Source organism: Siphateles boraxobius, unplaced genomic scaffold (genome assembly GCF_051911475.1).
Source record: "Siphateles boraxobius isolate OS27281-9 unplaced genomic scaffold, OSU_SipBor_1 143, whole genome shotgun sequence".
Taxonomy (NCBI): Eukaryota; Metazoa; Chordata; class Actinopteri; order Cypriniformes; family Leuciscidae; genus Siphateles; species Siphateles boraxobius.
The window spans coordinates 167,444-186,579 of NW_027508748.1; the positions used below are offsets into that span (position 1 = coordinate 167,444).

Consider the following 19,136-nt stretch of genomic DNA (forward strand, 5'->3'; position numbering starts at 1 on the left):
CTCCGGCTCAGGAACAGGCACTGGCTCTGCCTCCGGCTTTAGGAACAGGCACTGGCTCTGCCTCCGACTCAGGAACAGAAACAAGGACAGACACAAACACAGACACAAACACTGGGTCCGGAACCGACATGAGCTCCAGCTCTGGAACAGGCACTGGCTCTGCCTCTGGAACAGGCATAGCAGAGACCGGCCTCTCCAAGATCCGAGTCAGACGCTCCAGATAGTCCGTCACAACTTTGGCGGCCACGCCAAAGGGGATCTCTGGCTCGGTCTCAGACTGGGCAGACGGGACGTGAGCGGTCTCTCGCTGGGCAGACGGGACGTGAGCAGTCTCTCGCTGGGAAGACGTATGACAACGAACCGACAAAGACTGCATACAAGAGGAGACTTAAAAGGGGGACAAATAAAGGGGACAGGTGGAACAACTCAAACACTAAACAGGTAACGAGGGGGAGGGATCAACAATCACAACAGCACATGGCACAACATAACAAACACCCATGTGCAACACAAGACAGGACAGGCATGTGACACAATGGCCAATCAAATTCTTTGTTTCCCTCAGGTTGCACTACGTGCTCACAACCAATAGACTGATTATTCAATTATTACTAAATTATAAAATTAATAAATAAATAAAATTATTAATAAATATCTGATTATTGCTCAAATTAATTTTATTCTTTCTTTATTTAACAATGATGAATATATATATTTCCTTCAATTTCAAGTTTAGCTTAACAGACACCGCCACACAAATGTGGCTTTTTGTTAATGACTGTCCTACTACAGGATTTAACACAAGAGTAACATCTCACTAGCAGTTACAAAAGACACTGTAACCAGGGCCGGACTGGGACACAATTTCAGGCCGGGAAATCCTACACCCATCCAGGCCATCCTATGCACCCAAATAATATTTAGAAAAATAATATTCCCCCCACCTAAATTACATTTATTTCACAGTATGACCATAACATAAAAATATAAACAACCAACCTAGAAGTAAAGTAGTCCTAATATCAAATGGGTCTGCACATAACGTTATACAAGCATTTACTCTAGAAGTCCAAACCTGTTTCTACCTCTCTACTTCTCACTCATAAATTTATATAAACTGCAGAAGTGAGGTTAAACAAAAATGTTAGCTTAGAATGTCAGCAGGTTGCGTAAGACTTTTTAATAAAATAAATGTATTAAAATGTATTAATAAAATTATTAATAAAAATTTGTATTACCTTATTAAATGCATATATCATCTTTCATGTCAAATTCTTACATTTGATCAATAAATTCAGTTATAATAATAAGACACTATAGGGCTGTTACCCATCAAATTAAATAATTTGCAATGCAAAATTACAACTGCAATAAATAATGTTATTAGATTGATGTTTTAAATAAATGTTTGAATATACAAATAAAAAAAATTCAATACGTAAACATTAAACTAAACCGCCAATATGTGGCGACAAGTGACAGTCTTAATTAGTGAATCATCGAGTCATTCATACAAAAGATTCGTTCAAAACGGTGAATCATTCAGTAACTGCTGTTGCTTTCCTTTGGAACTATTTTCGTCGGTGAAATAGAACAAAAACAGTTAATATTGTTTGTGCCTAAAATGTAAGTAACTTAATAATAAATATTAACTACACCACTTGTTTACTGAACAAAAAATTCAATGTAACATTTTCAATCGTGATAATATTCAGCGAGTTGTGTTATGTTAAATTAAATCATATGTTATTAAAAAAAAAATTAGAATCTTTACCTCAGTAAATTTCTTCTGTGAGTTTTCTGTGTGCTGGTTCACTCATTTGTTTTGATTTCTCCACGAATGTAGACGATAGTAATACGGGCGCTATCGCTTACATTTGCTAGCAGTTCAATACTTAGTTAACAAAGAAAAAAGTACAGTATTTACAGATGAAACTAACCTGCACTTGAAGCCCTGAACAGGTCAGTAATTTTGCAACATTTTACTGCTTCTTCTTGGAGTGCTTTCTTTTTCTTTGTCCTTTCCCTCTCTGCTCCACCTGGCCGTTTTCTCTCCATCATCGGGTGCTGCTCGCATTTTCTGTTTAACCGTTTGGCTGAGGCGCAAAGTCGATTCGTAGCCTTGCCAGTCAAGATCATAGATAGACTGTAAAAAAATATGGACGTAGTGTCCATGACGTCACCCGTAGGTTTCTGAAGAGCGTTTTTGAAGCCTAAAGTGGGCGGAGTCGTTCGTCGCCATCTTGGAAGAGCTTCACAGTGCGTCACTCCCGGATAAACGAAAATGGGCAAAAAGGCGAGACGTGGGTGGAGCTGAGGTGCCTGGATGCTGAAACTACGCCCGCCTTGCTCGACGTGATCGAGTTTGCTCAGGCTAATGTGCTACTGGCCTCGTGCTAAAGTGACAGCTGACTTGAAAAAGTAAACCTGAAGCCAATAGTTAAAGTTCATGTTTTTGCCCTTTGAAATACTATAATAGTTAAAGGACATAACTAACCATGAGCCTATGTGTATTGTGATGCATTATTATTTTCATGCAGTAACTTACAATATTTTCTCTGAGCATGTGTGTGACAGTGATTCATGCGCATACATGTCAGTCAGCGCGGCATCGCACGTCAAGTTCGTAGAGAGCTTTATTCAGTCCATTTTAAATTCTGATAGATATTACCTAAGAAGTTCAAGTAAATGCAATACAAATTCCACGCTCATTTAAGGGACGAAGAGAAAGCACTGACACCTGCAGGATTTAATCTGACGGTACTTTTTATTGAACAATAAAAAGTTAAATAAGCATATTATAGTCTATCTGCTCCGTAAGATCAACGGTACAGCAGAACGAGTGTGGCACAGCAGCGGTAATCCACCTGTCACTCAAGTGGCCACGCCCTTGATTATGCAGCATTTGAGTTAAAAAAAAATTCACCCCCCTCACAGTTGTCATGAAGGGCAGAATTAGCTGTATAGACCAAAACAACTTAAGACACCAGGCTGTAAACATATTTGTTTCTGCGGTAAAGTTGGGCATTTTAACATGGGGGAGATACAGATTTGACTCACTTGACTCACTCACTGCCAGCCTCAAGTGGCCAGGCGATGAATTGCAGTTTAATTCACTTCCGTGTTGGTTTCAAGAGAGAGGCAGGGAGGTTGCCGCTTGGTCAAGACTAACAGATTTGTGATGTTATTTTTTATTATTATTATTAATAATAATAATAATTTTATTGAATGACGATTTCGAAAATGATCACTGGTACAGGTAGTAATATAAAATAATAATTTATTTAAAAAATAAATTTAAAACGCTGGCTGGCAGCAGGCCAAATTAGTCGCCACAGGCCACCGGGAATTCTCCCGGTGCTCCCGATGGCCAGTCCAGGCCTGACTGTAACACTCTGTCACAGGCATTTCTAGTTGCTTTTTTCATCAATTAATTTCTTAAATTTTCCTTTGATGTTCTGTCCCGAGGCCAAACTGACTCGACCCCTGCCCTATTAGAACTGTGATATTCTATGATGTTAGCGATATAATTCACATTTATGAAATCTACTGAGAAACCACGAGAAAAAGGTGAATAAAGATTCAATGTCAATGTTCAGAAAGGATTCATTATTTTTATGTGTGGAACCTGTACTGTGTTTTGCGGTGTGTTTGTTGTCAAACTTAAAAATGTGTTTATTTTTAATTATTAAAAAATGCCATTATTTATATGAAAAGGTGAATAGTTGTATTTTATTGATAATATATTTTAGTTTGTCTTTTTTTTATTAGATAAGATAGCATTTTAATCTGTCATGTTACAATGTGCCTCACTTATGGGGCATGTTGTCACATTTCACTTTTCTTCTTTCAGGGTAAAAAAGTATACACTGTATTAATGAAATGAAACCACATAATTGTACTAGACATGTCTAAAATCAATGTGGGAAAAAATAAATAATACCCAAAGTAGATTTACACAAACTGTGAAAGTCAGAAAGTGTTAGGTTGTGCCCCACTCTCCCCCCACTGTCGCTTTGGTACATTTTTTTAAATCATGCTTAACATTTGCAAACCAGTAAGGTAATTTCTCAAAATAACTAAGTTTGAAACACCTCTGAGTTACAGATGTTAATGCAAACGTGCTACAAAACTCCCTGAAGTTTCCTAAGACAGATGTTTCCAGGAAAAGTGCACAACATTTATAAGTCTGTATGTTTTTTTATTTTACTTAGTTTTGAAACCAGTTCAGTCCAGCAGAAGAGCTCAAACCCAGAGTCCAGCTGTGTGTCTATGAAGAGCAACTGGTCTATGAAACCGCCACTAAAGTTTAAGAGTGGAAACACACAGTCTGATCTCAGGTATATCATTTCTATGTTTTTCTTATAGTAATGGATTTTTATGAAATTATTATTAATATACAGCAGTTTAATGATCTCGATTTGAACCACATAATTCTAAGTTCAATCCTGTAAGTTTCAGTCTGTTAATGATCATCATTGTGCTCTTGTGTAAACCTCTATGTATTGTATTGTTAATACATTCACACACTGTAAAAGCTGTTGGTCTGTTACTCAGTTAATGACACAATTACATCAATATCAGTGTGTCTGATTCTTTACATTCTTCATTCTGATTTAAGGTCAAATCTTCCATCCAGACCAGTTAAAAACAGAACTGTGTTCATGCCTGTGATTCAACCACAGGACTTTAATGAAAGCATGTATCCTGGTTTCAGGTAAAATGAAGGACTTTTGTTGTTGTTGATTTCATTTTAGGTGTTTCAATTTAATTAACACATCACTCAAACACATGATCAATAATTGAAACATTTCAGAAACCTAATGTTGTTCTGTGTACCATAAATATTTTTCTGTAATTCATGGCTATTTACTTCTCTGACTTAAGTAATAATGTGTATTGTAATCTTATAGCCATGACTCTAAACCTGCTGAAGTCCTCAACACATTGAGATTAAATCTGAGACAGAAGTTTGAGTGTTTGTATGAGGGAATATCAAAGCAGGGAAACCCAACACTCCTGAATGAGATCTACACAGATCTCTACATCACAGAGAGTGAAAGTGGAGAGATCAATAATGAGCATGAGGTGAGACAGATTGAGACACAGTCCAGGAGAGCAGAAACAGAGGACACACCGATCAAATGCAGTGACATCTTTAGACCTTTACCTGGACAGGACAAACCCATCAGAACTGTGCTGACAAAGGGAGTTGCTGGCATTGGAAAAACAGTCTCTGTGCAGAAGTTCATCCTGGACTGGGCTGAAGGGAAAGAGAATCAGGACGTCCAGCTCATATTTCCACTCACTTTCAGAGAGCTCAACTTGATGAAGGACAAAACACTCAGTCTTTCAGATCTTCTTCATCGCTTTTTCCCTGAAACCAGAGAAATGGACATATCCAGTGATGAGTATAAAGTGCTGTTGATCTTTGATGGTCTGGATGAGTGTCGTCTGTCTCTGGATTTTCAGAGCGATGTGAGGTTGTGTGATGTGACTGAATCAGGCTCAGTGGACGAGCTGCTGACGAACCTCATTGTGGGGAATCTGCTTCCCTCGTCTCTCATCTGGATCACCTCCAGACCAGCAGCAGCGGATCTCGTCCCCTCTGAGTGTGTCCATCGAGTGACAGAAGTACGAGGCTTCAGGGACACACAGAAGCAGGAATACTTCAGGAAGAGGATCAGTGATCAGAGTCTGGCCGACAGGATCATCTCACACCTGGAGTCCTCAAGGAGCCTCTTTATTATGTGCCACATCCCAGTGTTCTGCTGGATCTCAGCCGCTGTTCTAGAGAAGATGTGGAGTGAAGCAGAGAGAGGAGAGATTCCCAAGACTCTCACTCAAATGTACACACACTTCCTGCTCATTCAGACCAACATGAAACATGAGAAGGACTATGAGAAGAAAGTGAAAGATGAAGACATGATTGTCAAACTGGGGAAACTGGCGTATCGGCAGCTTGTGAAAGGCAACCTGATCTTCTATGAGGAAGACCTGAGAGAGTGTGGCATTGATGTGACAGAAGCATCAGTTTACTCAGGATTGTGCACTCAGATCTTCAGAGAGGAGTTGGGCCTGTATCAGGGGAAAGTCTTTTGCTTTGTTCATCTGAGCATTCAGGAACATCTAGCAGCTCTATATGTGCATCTCTCCTTTATCAACAATAACATCAATGTGTTTGACCAGATTACCAAACCAACTAATGGAGACACAGTTTCACTGTCTGATCTCCATCAGAGAGCTGTGGATGAGGCTTTACACAGTAAAAATGGGCATCTGGACCTTTTCCTTCGTTTCCTTCTGGGTCTGTCAGTGAAGTCTAATCAGAGTCTCTTACAAGAACTAAAGACACAGACAGCAAACAGCTCTCACAACAATGAGGAAACAGTTGACTATATTAAAGAAAAGATCAGTGAGAATCCCTCTCCAGATAAATACATCAATCTGTTTCACTGTCTGAATGAACTGGGTGATCTTTCTCTAGTGAACGAAGCTGAACCTCATACGTATGGAGGATTACGTGCTGTGAAACTCTCCTCGTCTCAGTGGTCAGCTTTAGTGTTTGTGTTGTTGTCCTCAGAGGAGACACTGAAGGAGTTTGACCTGAGGAAATTAATTGGAGGCAGAAAAAATCGGTAAGTAACACTGAGTGCAATCATTACAGTCTAAAGCATTATGAACAAAGAGAAACTCAGAGATCAGAGGTGTTTAAATCACGGGGCACAGATTGATTTCTGGGATATTGTACATAATTTGCGGGTGTTTCTCAAACCGTGGCTGTGTCCTAGTAAGGCTGCATATCTCGACTGCCACGTCATCAAGCGCCTCTGAAGGCCGTCTCAGTTTGAAGGATCTTTTGAGGACAGACTTCATTTTGTGTCTTTAATTCAGATCATTTTGAAGGATGCATCAAGTGTATCCTTCATGTCATTGAATCTCCCACAATCCTTTGCACACATTCCAATTCACGTAAAAGAACTGATGGAAAATGAGTCGGCACTGAGTTTATCTGAGTTCATTATGAAATGTAAGACACAAATAATGTATTTGGAGATGAAGGCATACATGTTATCTTTTGTTTCTGTGTAAATTAATCACTGAACACTAAACTGCCAATAATGTAAGACACTGAGACACAGACGACTGTCATTCACTGTATTGCATTAATAAAAAAGTCAGTTAATATAAAGATATTTAATAGAAAGTATTTTTCCAAAGTTAGGTTTTTATAGTAATAGCAAATGGACGTCCGCGGATCCTCCTGATGATTAAATAAAGTCACGCGGACGGCCAAAGTAAACTTGATAAAACAGTTAATGGCCTTGATGCCGTTCCTGGAGGCCGTTCAGCTCTTCACAGTGGCGTAGCGGACGGGCACGCAGGGCATGTTAAATTATTGTTGTTATTGTTTTTAGGCTACTTTTATCCTTACATTAATATTACAATTCATTTAGTGCAAGGTGGAGTTTATTTACAGTGTCAGAGAGGTTCATCCACAGTGTAGAATATATACAAGTGCCCACATGAATGACAAAACAAAAAAAATCCAAAGTATCAAAGAAACCACAAAAGGGAAAAATAAACCAGAAAAATACTCAAAAATTATATATTTATATGATGTTTTATTAACAAAGTTCGGGAGGAGCACGTTCAGATAATTAACACGAGTGGAGTGCACTCAGAAATCAATGATAAGAGGTATATATAGATTCAGCAATCTCACCTCAATCCATTGACAGTTTTGCAGCAGTTTAATAGCTTCTTGGTTTGCCGCTCTGCTATCATGTCTCAGCGACTAAGCTTTTAATCGGACGAAGAAGTAAACATCGCCAGGGATGCGCCTTCGCATTTCGCCGGTCCTACGACCATTCCTCATATGTCGGACGTCGCACCTGAGCCCCAGGCTTCTTCATGCGGCAGCACACCGGTCCGAACAGCCCTGCACTCACCAAGACGTCGAGGCCAGTTTTCGCCGCCCCCGGCAAGACTTCCATCTTCCTCCCCGGGCCTCCTCCTACAGCTCGGCCGTCCCGACGATCCCACATATCAGGAAATGGACCGTAGCTGAATTGAGGCAAGCACTGGGCAATTCAGACATACAGGCTTCGCGGAATATTAATAAAGCGGAGCTGTATGATCTGTATGTTTCCTTAGTCAACTCCCAGGAAGACCCACAGGCAGAGCAAAGCCCGCAGGGCCCAAAATTCACCTGCCCAGCCACCATCGTGGTTCTCCCGCTCAAGATCCGGCTTGCTTCGCCCATCGAGCCGCAGCAACAGGCCTTCAGCGAGCCTGGGCCGCGCCCCAGATTCTGCCAATACAGGTCAACTCCCACCTCTTGACGAGGCCCAGCCCACCACAACAGCTCCTACTGCCGCAGAGCGGCATGCAGCCGGGCCCAGCGGCCTCCCCACAGCCTCTCAGTTCTATTCTCACGCTGTGCATAACCCTTTTTCTTTTCAATGGCCAGCGAGAGGCAATTGCCACTAGTATCCCAGGCCCAACCTTTTCAACAGTCTCACCCAACAGGTTACAACCCCGCCTACATCCAGTGGCCTGCAGCTCCAGTAGCCCAAACAAGCGTGAGCCCGCCTCCGCTTGCATCACAAGTCCATACTTCATGCTACCATCCTCCCTTTCCTTTCTATCTTCTTTCCCCCCATTTAAACAGACAAAATGGTAACGGTCTGATAAGTACGATCTAAACCAGCTTAATGCCTGTCCCTGAACACCAGTGTAGTTTTGTAGTTGATTCAAGCGTATTTTATGATCTATATTGTCGAACGCAGTGCTAAGATCGAGTAGAACTAGTATTGAGATACAGTAATTTTAACTAGCACAGTTTCTGCGCTATGATGCGGTCTGAATCCTGACTGAAATTTTTCATAGATATCATTTTCTTGCCAGAAAGAGCACAATTGAGCGGACACAACTTTTTCTAGTATTTTAGACATAAATGGAAGATTTGAAATGGGTCTGTTGATGGCGCAGTGGATAAGACACATGCCTGTGGTGTGAGAGACCCGGGTTCGAATCTACTGTGAGACAACAATGTGTCCCTGAGCAAGACACTTAACCCCTAGTTGCTCCAGAGGCGTGCGACCTCTGACATATATACCAATTGTAAGTCGCTTTGGATAAAAGCGTCAGCTAAATGAATAAATGTAAATGTAAAATGTAAATGTCTGTAATTTGCTAGGTTATTTGGATCTAATTGTGGTATCTTAATGAGAGGTTTTATTACTGCCAGCTTGAATATTCTTGGAACATGACCTAAAAATAAAGAGGAGTTAATAATATTTAGAAGAGGCTCTTCACTACAGGTAACACTTCTTTCAGTAGTTTAGTGGGTATTGAATCTAATAAACATGTTGTTGGTTTAGATGCAATGATAAGTTTATTTAGCTCTTCCTGTTCTATAGTTGTAAAGCGGTGTAGTTGTTCTTGAGGGGCGATAATTGAGGCTGAATCATAAGACACCATAAAAGATTGTACATTTACAATTGTGTTTCTGATGCTTTTTATTTTCTCAGTGAAGAAATTCATAAAATCATTACTACTATACTGTAACGGAATATTTTGCTCTGGTGATGTCTGTTTATTTGTTAGTCTAGCCATGGTGTTAAATAAAAACCTTGGATTATTTTGGTTTATTAGTTTGCTGAGATGCTCAGCCCTGGCTGCTTTTAGAGCCTTTTCATAATGTGACATACTGTCTTTCCACGCGATTGTAAAGACCTCTAAATTAGTTTGTTTCCATTTACGCTCTAAGTTACGAGTTTCTCTCTTGATAACATGCGTAGCACTGTTGTACCATGGTGCTTTAGTTTTCTCTCTAACCTTTTTTAATCTAATTGGTGCAACAATTTCTAATGTACTACAGAAAATGGTGCTCAAACTGCTAGTCATTTCCTCTAGTTCATCTGTTTGTTTGGGTTCACTGAGCAGCTGAGATAGATCAGGTAAGCTATTTGAGAATGTATCTATAGTGGTTGGAAGGATTGTTCTGCCTGGTCGATAACGTGGTGCAACATGACAAATTTCAGCAGTACGTAGTATGCAAGTTACCATGTAATGATCAGTGACATCATCACTTTGCGGTATAATATCTATATCGGTTGGATTGGTTCCATATGATATAATTAAATCTAGTGTATGATTTAGACGATGAGTGGGACCACTGACGTTTTGCTTGACCCCAAAGGAGTTTAATAAATCTGTAAACGCAGCCCCTAACGCATCATTTGTGTTATCTACGTGTATGTTAAAATCTCCAACAATTATTGCTTTATTGACATTGACCAATAGATCTGAGAGAAAGTCTGCAAACTCTTTTAGGAAATCAGCATAGGGCCCTGGAGGTCTATATACAGTAGCCAAGGCTAGAGATAATAGGGATTTCTTTCTTGCATCTAAGAGCGTAGCATTTAGCACAAGTACTTCAAACGAATTAAACCTGTGACCTGTTTTCTGAGTAACATTTAGAATATCTCTATAGATTGTTGCAACACCGCCGCCACGACCGATCAGACGGGGCTCATGCTTATAACAGTATCCTGGTGGAGTGGACTCATTTAGACCGAAATAATCATTGGTTTAAGCCAGGTTTGAGTAAGGCAAAGTACATTGAAACTATTATCTGTGACCATTTCATTTACAATAACCGCCTTATGTGTGAGCGATCTAATGTTTAGAAGACCTAGCTTTAGAAATTGTTTTTGTTCACTGATATTGAGATTTTCTGGTTTAATTACAATTAGATTTTTCCTAGATTCTACAGTAGATTTATTGTTTGGCCTCACTAAACAAGGAATAGACACAGTTTCTATATAATGTTCTACACTACTTATGATATCAATTAAGTTGGGACAGCAAAGACTGTGATTTGGACTTTGACTTACTAGTCATGTGGTGTGTAACGTCTTGGAGATGTTGTCCGACAGAATAGCCTCTCCAATTCTGCTGGGGTGCAGGCCATCAGCACGGTAGAGCCTAGGTCGCTCCCAGAACAGATTCCAATTATTTACAAATTACAAATTATTTTTCTGTTCACTAGAGAAGGACGTAGACCTTTCTTCTCTTCTCTCTCTACTCCCCGCAGCCGAATCAGACCGCCAAATCGATTGCGGGGATTTCTCCGTTACCCTGAAAAATACAAGCACACAATCCCGCGTTCTTTCATTTTCCGAATTTTCTATTGCTTTTCCCATTTAACTGAGATTATCTGTTCAGCTTTCCCCCACAGGCGAAGCAAACTGAATGATTATCTGGCAATCATAGCGGAGCTCGCGCTGTCCTATGGGGGAGGGCACTTCTACACATACCATAAACTTTTTTCAGCCAAAAGTGCCGTGCGAGTCGCACAGTGGAACCAGTGCTAATACTGGGTTGCACTCGACCCAGATCTCCACAGCAGGGTGTTTTTAGGCTGCAAAAATAATTCCTGCGCGGTCTGCAGGTCAGTAGCGCACTCAACTGCATCATGCCCGCAGGTTAACCCCTCTTCTCTTCCCGGCTCGGGAACAAGAACTGCTAAATCCACCAGCTGCGTGCCTCGCACAACAACCACCAGCCCAAGCCAGGACTCTTTCGACGAAAGCAGACTGCCTTGTAACAATTTGAACTCGGGTAAATGTACCAGATCACGCTGCTGGTTCATGCACATCTGTAGCTTTTGTGGCGGTGCTCATGCCCGCATTGCATGTCCAGTGTACAAATCTGTGAATAAAAAATCAAAAAATTATTTGGCAACTCCCGAAATATTTCTCGCATGCACTTAGAACTAGCTCACCACCTGGACGCTGAATTCACTAATTATTTGCTGTCTGGCCTAAAAAACGGCTTTAACCCCGGCCTAGAATGCCTGCTCTCCCAAAATTTCACATTGTAATAATCTTCAATCCGCCCTCATAGAACCTGAAGTCATAGACAATCTGACCAAAAAAGAAGTCGAGTCAGGCTTCATGATCGGCCCATTCGATAACCTTCCATTTAATCTATTTCGTATTAGCCCCATTGGAGTGGCTACAAGAAAATTCTCGGGCAAAAAACGCCTAATGATCGACCTGTCAGCCCTGCACAATTCCCCGTTCCCAAGCATAAACAGCTTGATCCCTCTCAACGAATTTTCGCTTAAATACCACGACATCGACCGAATAATTCTAGTCTCATCTACTCTTCAAAAAAAAACAAATTATTCAAAACGCGAACTCTCCCTGCTTGGCCACTTGAACTTCGCAATGCGCATCATACTGCAGGGCCGACCCTTCATATCGCATCTCCTCTCGCTCGCGTCTTCCGTCCACTCGCTAGAGGACCTAATTTCCATAACTCAGGCATGTTGCGATGAGCTCAGGCTATGGTTAACATTTCTAAACCAGTGGAACTGCCTATCCTTTTTCTATAACAATCTCGTTTCGTCCCCCACCGACATCCAACTGTTCACAGACGCCGCCCCCCTCAGTCGGTTTCGGGGGATTTTTTCAAGGTCTTTGGTTTCCGTCTCCTTGGCCACCGCAGCTCCAGGACATACCTCAATCCTCAGCTCTATTCGAGCTTTACCCTCTCGTAGTAGTGTTGTGGCTAATTGATGGTCTCTGGTTCTGGTCTGTAGTTTTTCTAAGTCTTGCAGGAGTTAGTCTTCAAAAAGTTTTCAGAGTCGAAGTTCCAAGTCTCAGAAGAAGTAACTTTATCAAGCAATTCAACAAAGTGAGATGTTCAGCTGAGTCATCTGATCTTACAGTGGTCAGTACATAGGTCTTATACCATTTTCTTATCGCCAGTGTCCAATTGGCGTTTGTACTGTTATCTCTTACACCTTGCTCCTCCTCAGTATCACGCCACAATTAAGATCACATGCTCCGAGGCCTTATTTCTATTGGTAGCGAAGCATCACATGTATAGTTTTTTTAAAAATTACATCATACATGTTTTTTAATACTTTCCTGTACCTTGCACTAACGTCATCTATGCATTACATGGGTTTTTAGGTACTTTGCCATCTCTACATTGCCCTATGGCCTACTTTTGCTTAGTATTACAATATTCAGACTCAAGCATCAGATAGAGGAGGAGTAGCAGGATTCTCCAAAACATCCCCCCTTTGGGACTAACTCTAGTCCCACCTCCAATTTTTCTTACCCAGAATGTATCTCCATGAGCAGGCCTCTCTCTTGTCTAACCAACATGGTCAATTTAGACCATCCATTCATTCTACCAATAGACCTGTTATCACAGAGGTACACCCTGGAGGAAGGGCAAGACCAAATATCTCCACCCCCATTTGTCTGGAGTGGAGTAAAAGATCTTACCTTCCTGTCAAACCATCACTCTCTATATGGACAATGCAGCTTCAAACATCCAGTGTATTCACCATACAGTGTATAGTCTTAGTCACATCTGTCCCACGATGCCAGAGGAACCATGCAGGCGCTTCCCGTGGCCTGTGGTGCTATCTGGGTTGCTCCATCGTTGCAAGAGGTGCCCTGGTAATGCCTAGGGCGCTATCCGGTGTTGGAGCAGACAGCGGGTTTTTAAACCACCAGTTGAGTCTGCCCTTTGTTGAAAGAACAGTAGACGACCGCGCTTGCAAATAATTTCTCTTTTACATCTTATATACAACAGTTCCAGCAGTCTGAATGCACATAATGTGAAAGCTTCTATGTTTGTTACTGTAATATTTATACAGTATATATATTCAAAAATATAAAAAGGTGAATAAAGTGATGTAGGAATAATAAAAACATTCTCATCATTTCTTTCACACTCAATTACATCACCTCATATCACGGGTAATGACCTGCTCTAAACCTTCTGTTTCCCCTCAGTCCTTCATTAAAAAATTTGTGACAATGGTGTGATTACATAAAAACATACTTTGACATGATTATAAGTATAGAATATACAGGACGGGGGCCCTTAAAATAAATGCATAACTGCCCATCTTACTACCTCCCTACTCTACCCATGCATGTTCTAATAAGCTTCCTATTTTTACCCCAAAAAGAAAGACAGAGTTTACTAACTCCCTCTCTTATCAAATACGTCAAAATTTTAAAACAAAAAATAATAGGTACCCCCAGTCCTTTTACCTTTTTTCCACAAATTTCATTAGAACTCATCTAGCTCATCCAGGCCTGGTCCAATTGGGTATATGCCTGAGTTGCATCCAATGTCAACTCTGTCTCGCTTAACCGATACATTGATCATCTGCTTGGCTCGGGTCATTGACTGAGCAGCTGCAGTGGCCAACATGGATCTAAGAAAAGTTATAACGCAACAGAACAGCAGAAGAGCAACAACAACAACCACAGCTATTATTATTCCCACCTTAATCAGCCATTCTTTCCAGGTTCCAAACAACGAATCAAACCAGTATCCAATATTTCTGTCCCTTCCTGCATTTTCAGCCGCATCCTGTCTTAGTGTCTTCAGTTTCTTCATAGCCCTAGTGAAAGTTCCATCAGGGGCTGTGTTATTAGGAATAAAGGTGCAGCAGTCAGTCCCAAACATTACACATACTCCTCCTTTGTCTGCCAATAACCAATTCAGGGCCTGTCTGTTCTGCCATGTCATTTTCTGGTGGCTTTTAATTGTTGGCCTAGCGCCTCAAATGCATCATCTGTATAATTAATAAATCTTTGCTGATTGTACTATATGTAGTTTATCCACTCGGTATTCTTATTAACAGGTACCCATAGAAGAAATGATTCAAACCCTGACTTTATTTCATCTCTAGCTTTAAATTCATGTGGTATCCCTCTAGGCTGTCCAATTGCATCAATTTTAGCACCTGGGTCTGGAGCATAATCTCTCTTAGCTCTATGTTTATGTCTACTCCATTTTTCCACAGTTTCTTCCTTATTGAGATCCCAGTTTACAATTCCTATTCCTTGGGCTAGCCTTACCCTGGCACAGAGTTCTTTCCAATCAATTAGGGTGGCTCTTAGTCGTCTACCCCCACATAGCCAAAAGAAGTCAGCTACTGCTTCAGTTTGATTTTCAAGCGGTCCAATCAGGGGAAATGATAAGGTAGCATTTTCACAGCTTTCATGAGTACCTGTTACTGTCATGTTTTTATTTATTGTTGCTGTGGCATATATTGAGCCAAACTACATCACATTTACCTTGAAAGGTTCCTACATTTCGGTAGCCCATAGTTTTGTTAAAACATTCATACTCCAATGTTTTATCCAGTATGTAATTTTTAGGGGTCTCTTTATTAGCTTTATCTACTCTCACGTCAAGCTCCTTACATGCACTTCCCCAACCTTCCTGGGTATAAAATCTTTGATAATAGTGGTTCCCTAACATGGCCAGGCATTCAGCTGGACAGTATGGAATTACATGTCCAGTTCTGTTACAATATTGTGAGTTAAATCTGGCACACTGCATGTATTCATACTGGTTTGGCACTATTCTTAATTTTTTCAAAGGTGAGGGTGAACATAATACACATGTGCCTTGCTTTACCTGTCTTACAGTATACACTGCCCATTTATACCATTCATTGTGATAGGCACCATCCAGCAGTTTTTCTTTTTGTAGTTCTACTTCCAAATAATGTTCAGTTTGAGTGTAATCTTCATGACTAGTCATAGCTTTCTTCAGGGATCTTTTTACTTTGTGTCTGCTTGTTTTGTTACCTTGTGTTGGTTTAGTCAGGTTAGGGTGACTCATCCCATTCAAAGCTTGAGAGGTCTGGTAATTCAGTGTCTGGGGGATCAATTTCTGGGAGGTCAATGTCTGGGAAGTCATCTCCTGGGAGGTCCGTTCCCTGCTCTTCTTGGGCATCTTGAGCTATCTCCTCTTGACTCCCTTCTGGACTATCTATTTCCTCCTCTTGCCTCCTAGGCCTCAGTCTTGGGACCCTGGTGCAATGATTCAAATGATACCAGGTTGTGCTGCCCTCTACCTGTACTGCTGTGGGGGTTGCTCTTACTACAGTATAAGGTCCTTCTCTTCGTGGCTCATTCCACCTTCTCCTAAAGACTCTTAGGTACACTTGGTTTCCAGGGACCACCGGACAGTGAGCTTCTTCCTCTTCTCTGGGCCCCCTGTTTTGTTCCTGTGAATGAATTGCTTCATGTATAGCAGTCAGTTGTCTCATATATGTCCTTAACTCCAATTGTAACTGTTCTAAAGGTGGCCCTTCATAAGGTCCTCTCAAGTGCGGCACAGGCATTGGTCTCCCAGTCAACATTTCATGAGGAGTCAGATTAGTGATCCTGTTGGTCTGCATTCGATAGCTCATCAGTGCGAGTGGCAACACATCTACCCAATTAAGCTTAGTGTCTGCACAAATTTTGTTGATTTTGGCTTTAATAGTCCCATTAACCCGTTCCACGAGACCCTGTGACTCTGGATGGTAGACACACCCTAGTCTCTGCTTGATCCTCAACTGTTGTATTACTGCCTTTACCGCTCTTTGAATAAAAGCGATCCATTGTCTGAACTGATCTGGGATGGGATACCAAATCTTGGTATGACTTCTCTCGTCAGAAATTTGATCACTGTCTGTGCTCCCTGCTCTGCTGAAGGTTCTGCTTCCACCCATCTACTGAACCTGTCTATAATTACCAACATGTATCTTTTTCCTCTTATTGATTTTATCATATCCACATAGTCCATTACTAGATGTTTAAAGGGCCCTTCTGGAACTGGAATAGAGCCTATTGGAGTTGTTGTTCCTTTTCAAATTTCACATTCACTCAGAAATTCATCTACCCTTGTTTGTAAGTATGGGGACCAAAATCCTTGTCTTTTTATCTTTCTTATAATCTCCCCCCTTCCACAGTGATCAAAACTGTGGGCGTCTGGGATAAGAATGTTAAGCAATAGGGTGGGGGCTATCATAAAACCTTCATGAGATCTCCAGATATTATTAGCATCTCGCGTCGCCCCCCTTTGTTGCCATAAGTGTATTTCAGGTGGTTTAGCTCTGGACTGCATTTGGGCAATATTTTCTACAGTGGGGAGAGGCTGGATCAAAACAGATGGTGCCATAACAGCAGATTGGCACCCTGAAGCCTGTTTGGCTTGGCTATCGGCCACATTATTGCCTGTGATAACAAAGTCTTTTCCCTTTTTGTGGGCCTGACATTTGACGATGGCCAATTTAGCTGGAAACATCATAGCATTAATTAATGCAGTAATTTGGTCCCCATGTTGGATTGGGGTTCCATCACTCTTTTTGAATCCTCTTTGCTTCCATACGCACCGAAAAGATGGCATACACCATGGGCGTATGCAGAATCAGTATAAATGTTGGCCGCTTTGTTTTTGGCCAACAAGCATGCTGCAGTAAATGCTTTTAGTTCGGCCAGCTGTGCTGAACAAGGCTGTTCGCAATGTTGTGTCAACACAGGAGTAAAATTGTCACCATCTCGTTGTACAACAGCAAAGCCAGCCTGATTACCCAAGTGATCTCTGAAACATGAGCCATCTACAAAATAATCTACGTCTGCATCAACAATTGGTGTTGATTCCAAATCTGGTCTCAGACGAGTGAACGCTAGAGAGGCCGCAACACATTCATGAGGTGTTCCCTCCCCTTCTAGTGGGACAAAATTAGCTGGGTTTGTTGTGGCACATCTCCTGATTGTTATATAAGGATAAGTCAACAATGTAGAGTATGCCAAACATCTGGCCTGTGTCAAAACAAAACGTCCTTGTTCTAATAATTCAGCAATCTTATGATGGGTGTAAATGATGACTGGATAGCCCATAGTAATAGCAGAGGCTTTCACATAAGCAAAGTATACTGCAGCTAGACCTTGTTGGTAACACGGTGGGTAGCCCTGGGCCACACTATCCAATTTGGTGCTGTAATAAGCGATAGGTTGCTTCTTCCGCCCACTGCATTTTTCCTGCATCAGGGCAGCAGAAGCAAATCCCTCCTTTCTGTCTGCTACGTATAAATGAAAATCTCTATCATAATTAGGAATAGTTAATGCTGGGGCTGTTTGCAATTCTTTTTTGAGTGAGCTAAAGGCCATCAGTGCATCAAGATCCCATTTCAATGATGCTCTAAGATTTTGGTGACCAGCCTGTTTCATAATGGTCCGTAATGGAGCTGTTTTGATTGCATAATCTTCTATCCACTCAGCACTAAACCCAGTCATTCCCAAAAAGGTCATCATCTGACTCGACAGTTTGTGCTTGTGGCGCTTTACTAATTCCTTCCAATTGGCTGGGTGATATTGCCTTTGTTTGATGGGCAATCAATCGACCCAGATACTCTACTTGAGGTAAGCAGTATTGCAATTTTTCTTTCGAGGCTTTATGGCCACCTTCTGCTAATTTAGTTAATACTTTAATGGAGTCCTGATGGCACTGTTCCAGTGTCGTTGAACAGATCAATAAATCATCCACATACTGTATTAATGTGCTGTCCATTCTTAAGTCTTCTAGATCAAGTTTCAAAACTTGGTTAAACACATGAGGTGAGTGTTTAAATCCTTGGGGCATTCTTGTGTATGTGTACTGTTTACCTTGATAAGTGAAGGAAAAAAGGTTTCTGCTTTCTTCTGCTAGAGGAACACTGAAAAATGCAGAACAATTGATTGATCTCACAGTGAAATAATTAGCAGCAGGTGGAACATTTGTCAACAGCGTATGCGGATTTGGCACCTCAGCTGGCCAGTCTTCCACTACTTCATTCACTGCCCTGAGATCATGCACTAGTCTCCACTTGGATTTATTGGCCTTCTCAACTGGTAGGATTGGAGTGTTGCAATAGCTAGCGGTTTCAATCAGTACTCCTGCCTCTATTAATCTTTCAATTGTTTTTCTTATTCCTTCTATTGCTTCACGTCTCAATGGGTATTGTTGTTTCCTAGGCAGCTGGACTCCTGGCTTAACAGCAATTCTAACAGGGTTTGCTGACTTGACTAGTCCTACATCTGTGTAATGCTTAGACCATAACTGCATAGGCACTCTTTGTTCCATTTCTATCATTAGTTCCTTCATCTTGGAGATTGGGTCATGCTGCTGTTCTGTCTCTACTACCAATTTTGGGGTCCCTATCATATCAGTTACACATAGAATTTTTAGGTGTGTTTTGTAAGGCGTTTGTAAAATAAAAGGGTTCTCAGTGGCTTCCCATAGTTTTTCTTTAGCTTTTAACATCATTG

The 19,136-nt window shown here is 41.2% G+C and overlaps 1 protein-coding gene across 3 annotated transcripts in view; it reads left to right on the plus strand.

The window, feature by feature from the left end:
* LOC143738298 (NLR family CARD domain-containing protein 3-like) overlaps positions 1–19,136 on the plus strand; it is a 75,571-nt gene that overhangs the window by 13,601 nt on the left and 42,834 nt on the right. For all 3 annotated transcript variants that reach the window (XR_013203876.1, XR_013203877.1, XM_077230362.1), the window contains exons 4-6: positions 4,215–4,340; positions 4,622–4,717; positions 4,914–6,638. Coding sequence is in view for 1 of the 3 variants with exons in the window: in XM_077230362.1 (XP_077086477.1) it covers positions 4,215–4,340; positions 4,622–4,717; positions 4,914–6,638 (1,947 nt within the window). In the remaining 2 variants the exon portion in view is untranslated. The remainder of the gene's footprint in view (positions 1–4,214; positions 4,341–4,621; positions 4,718–4,913; positions 6,639–19,136) is intronic.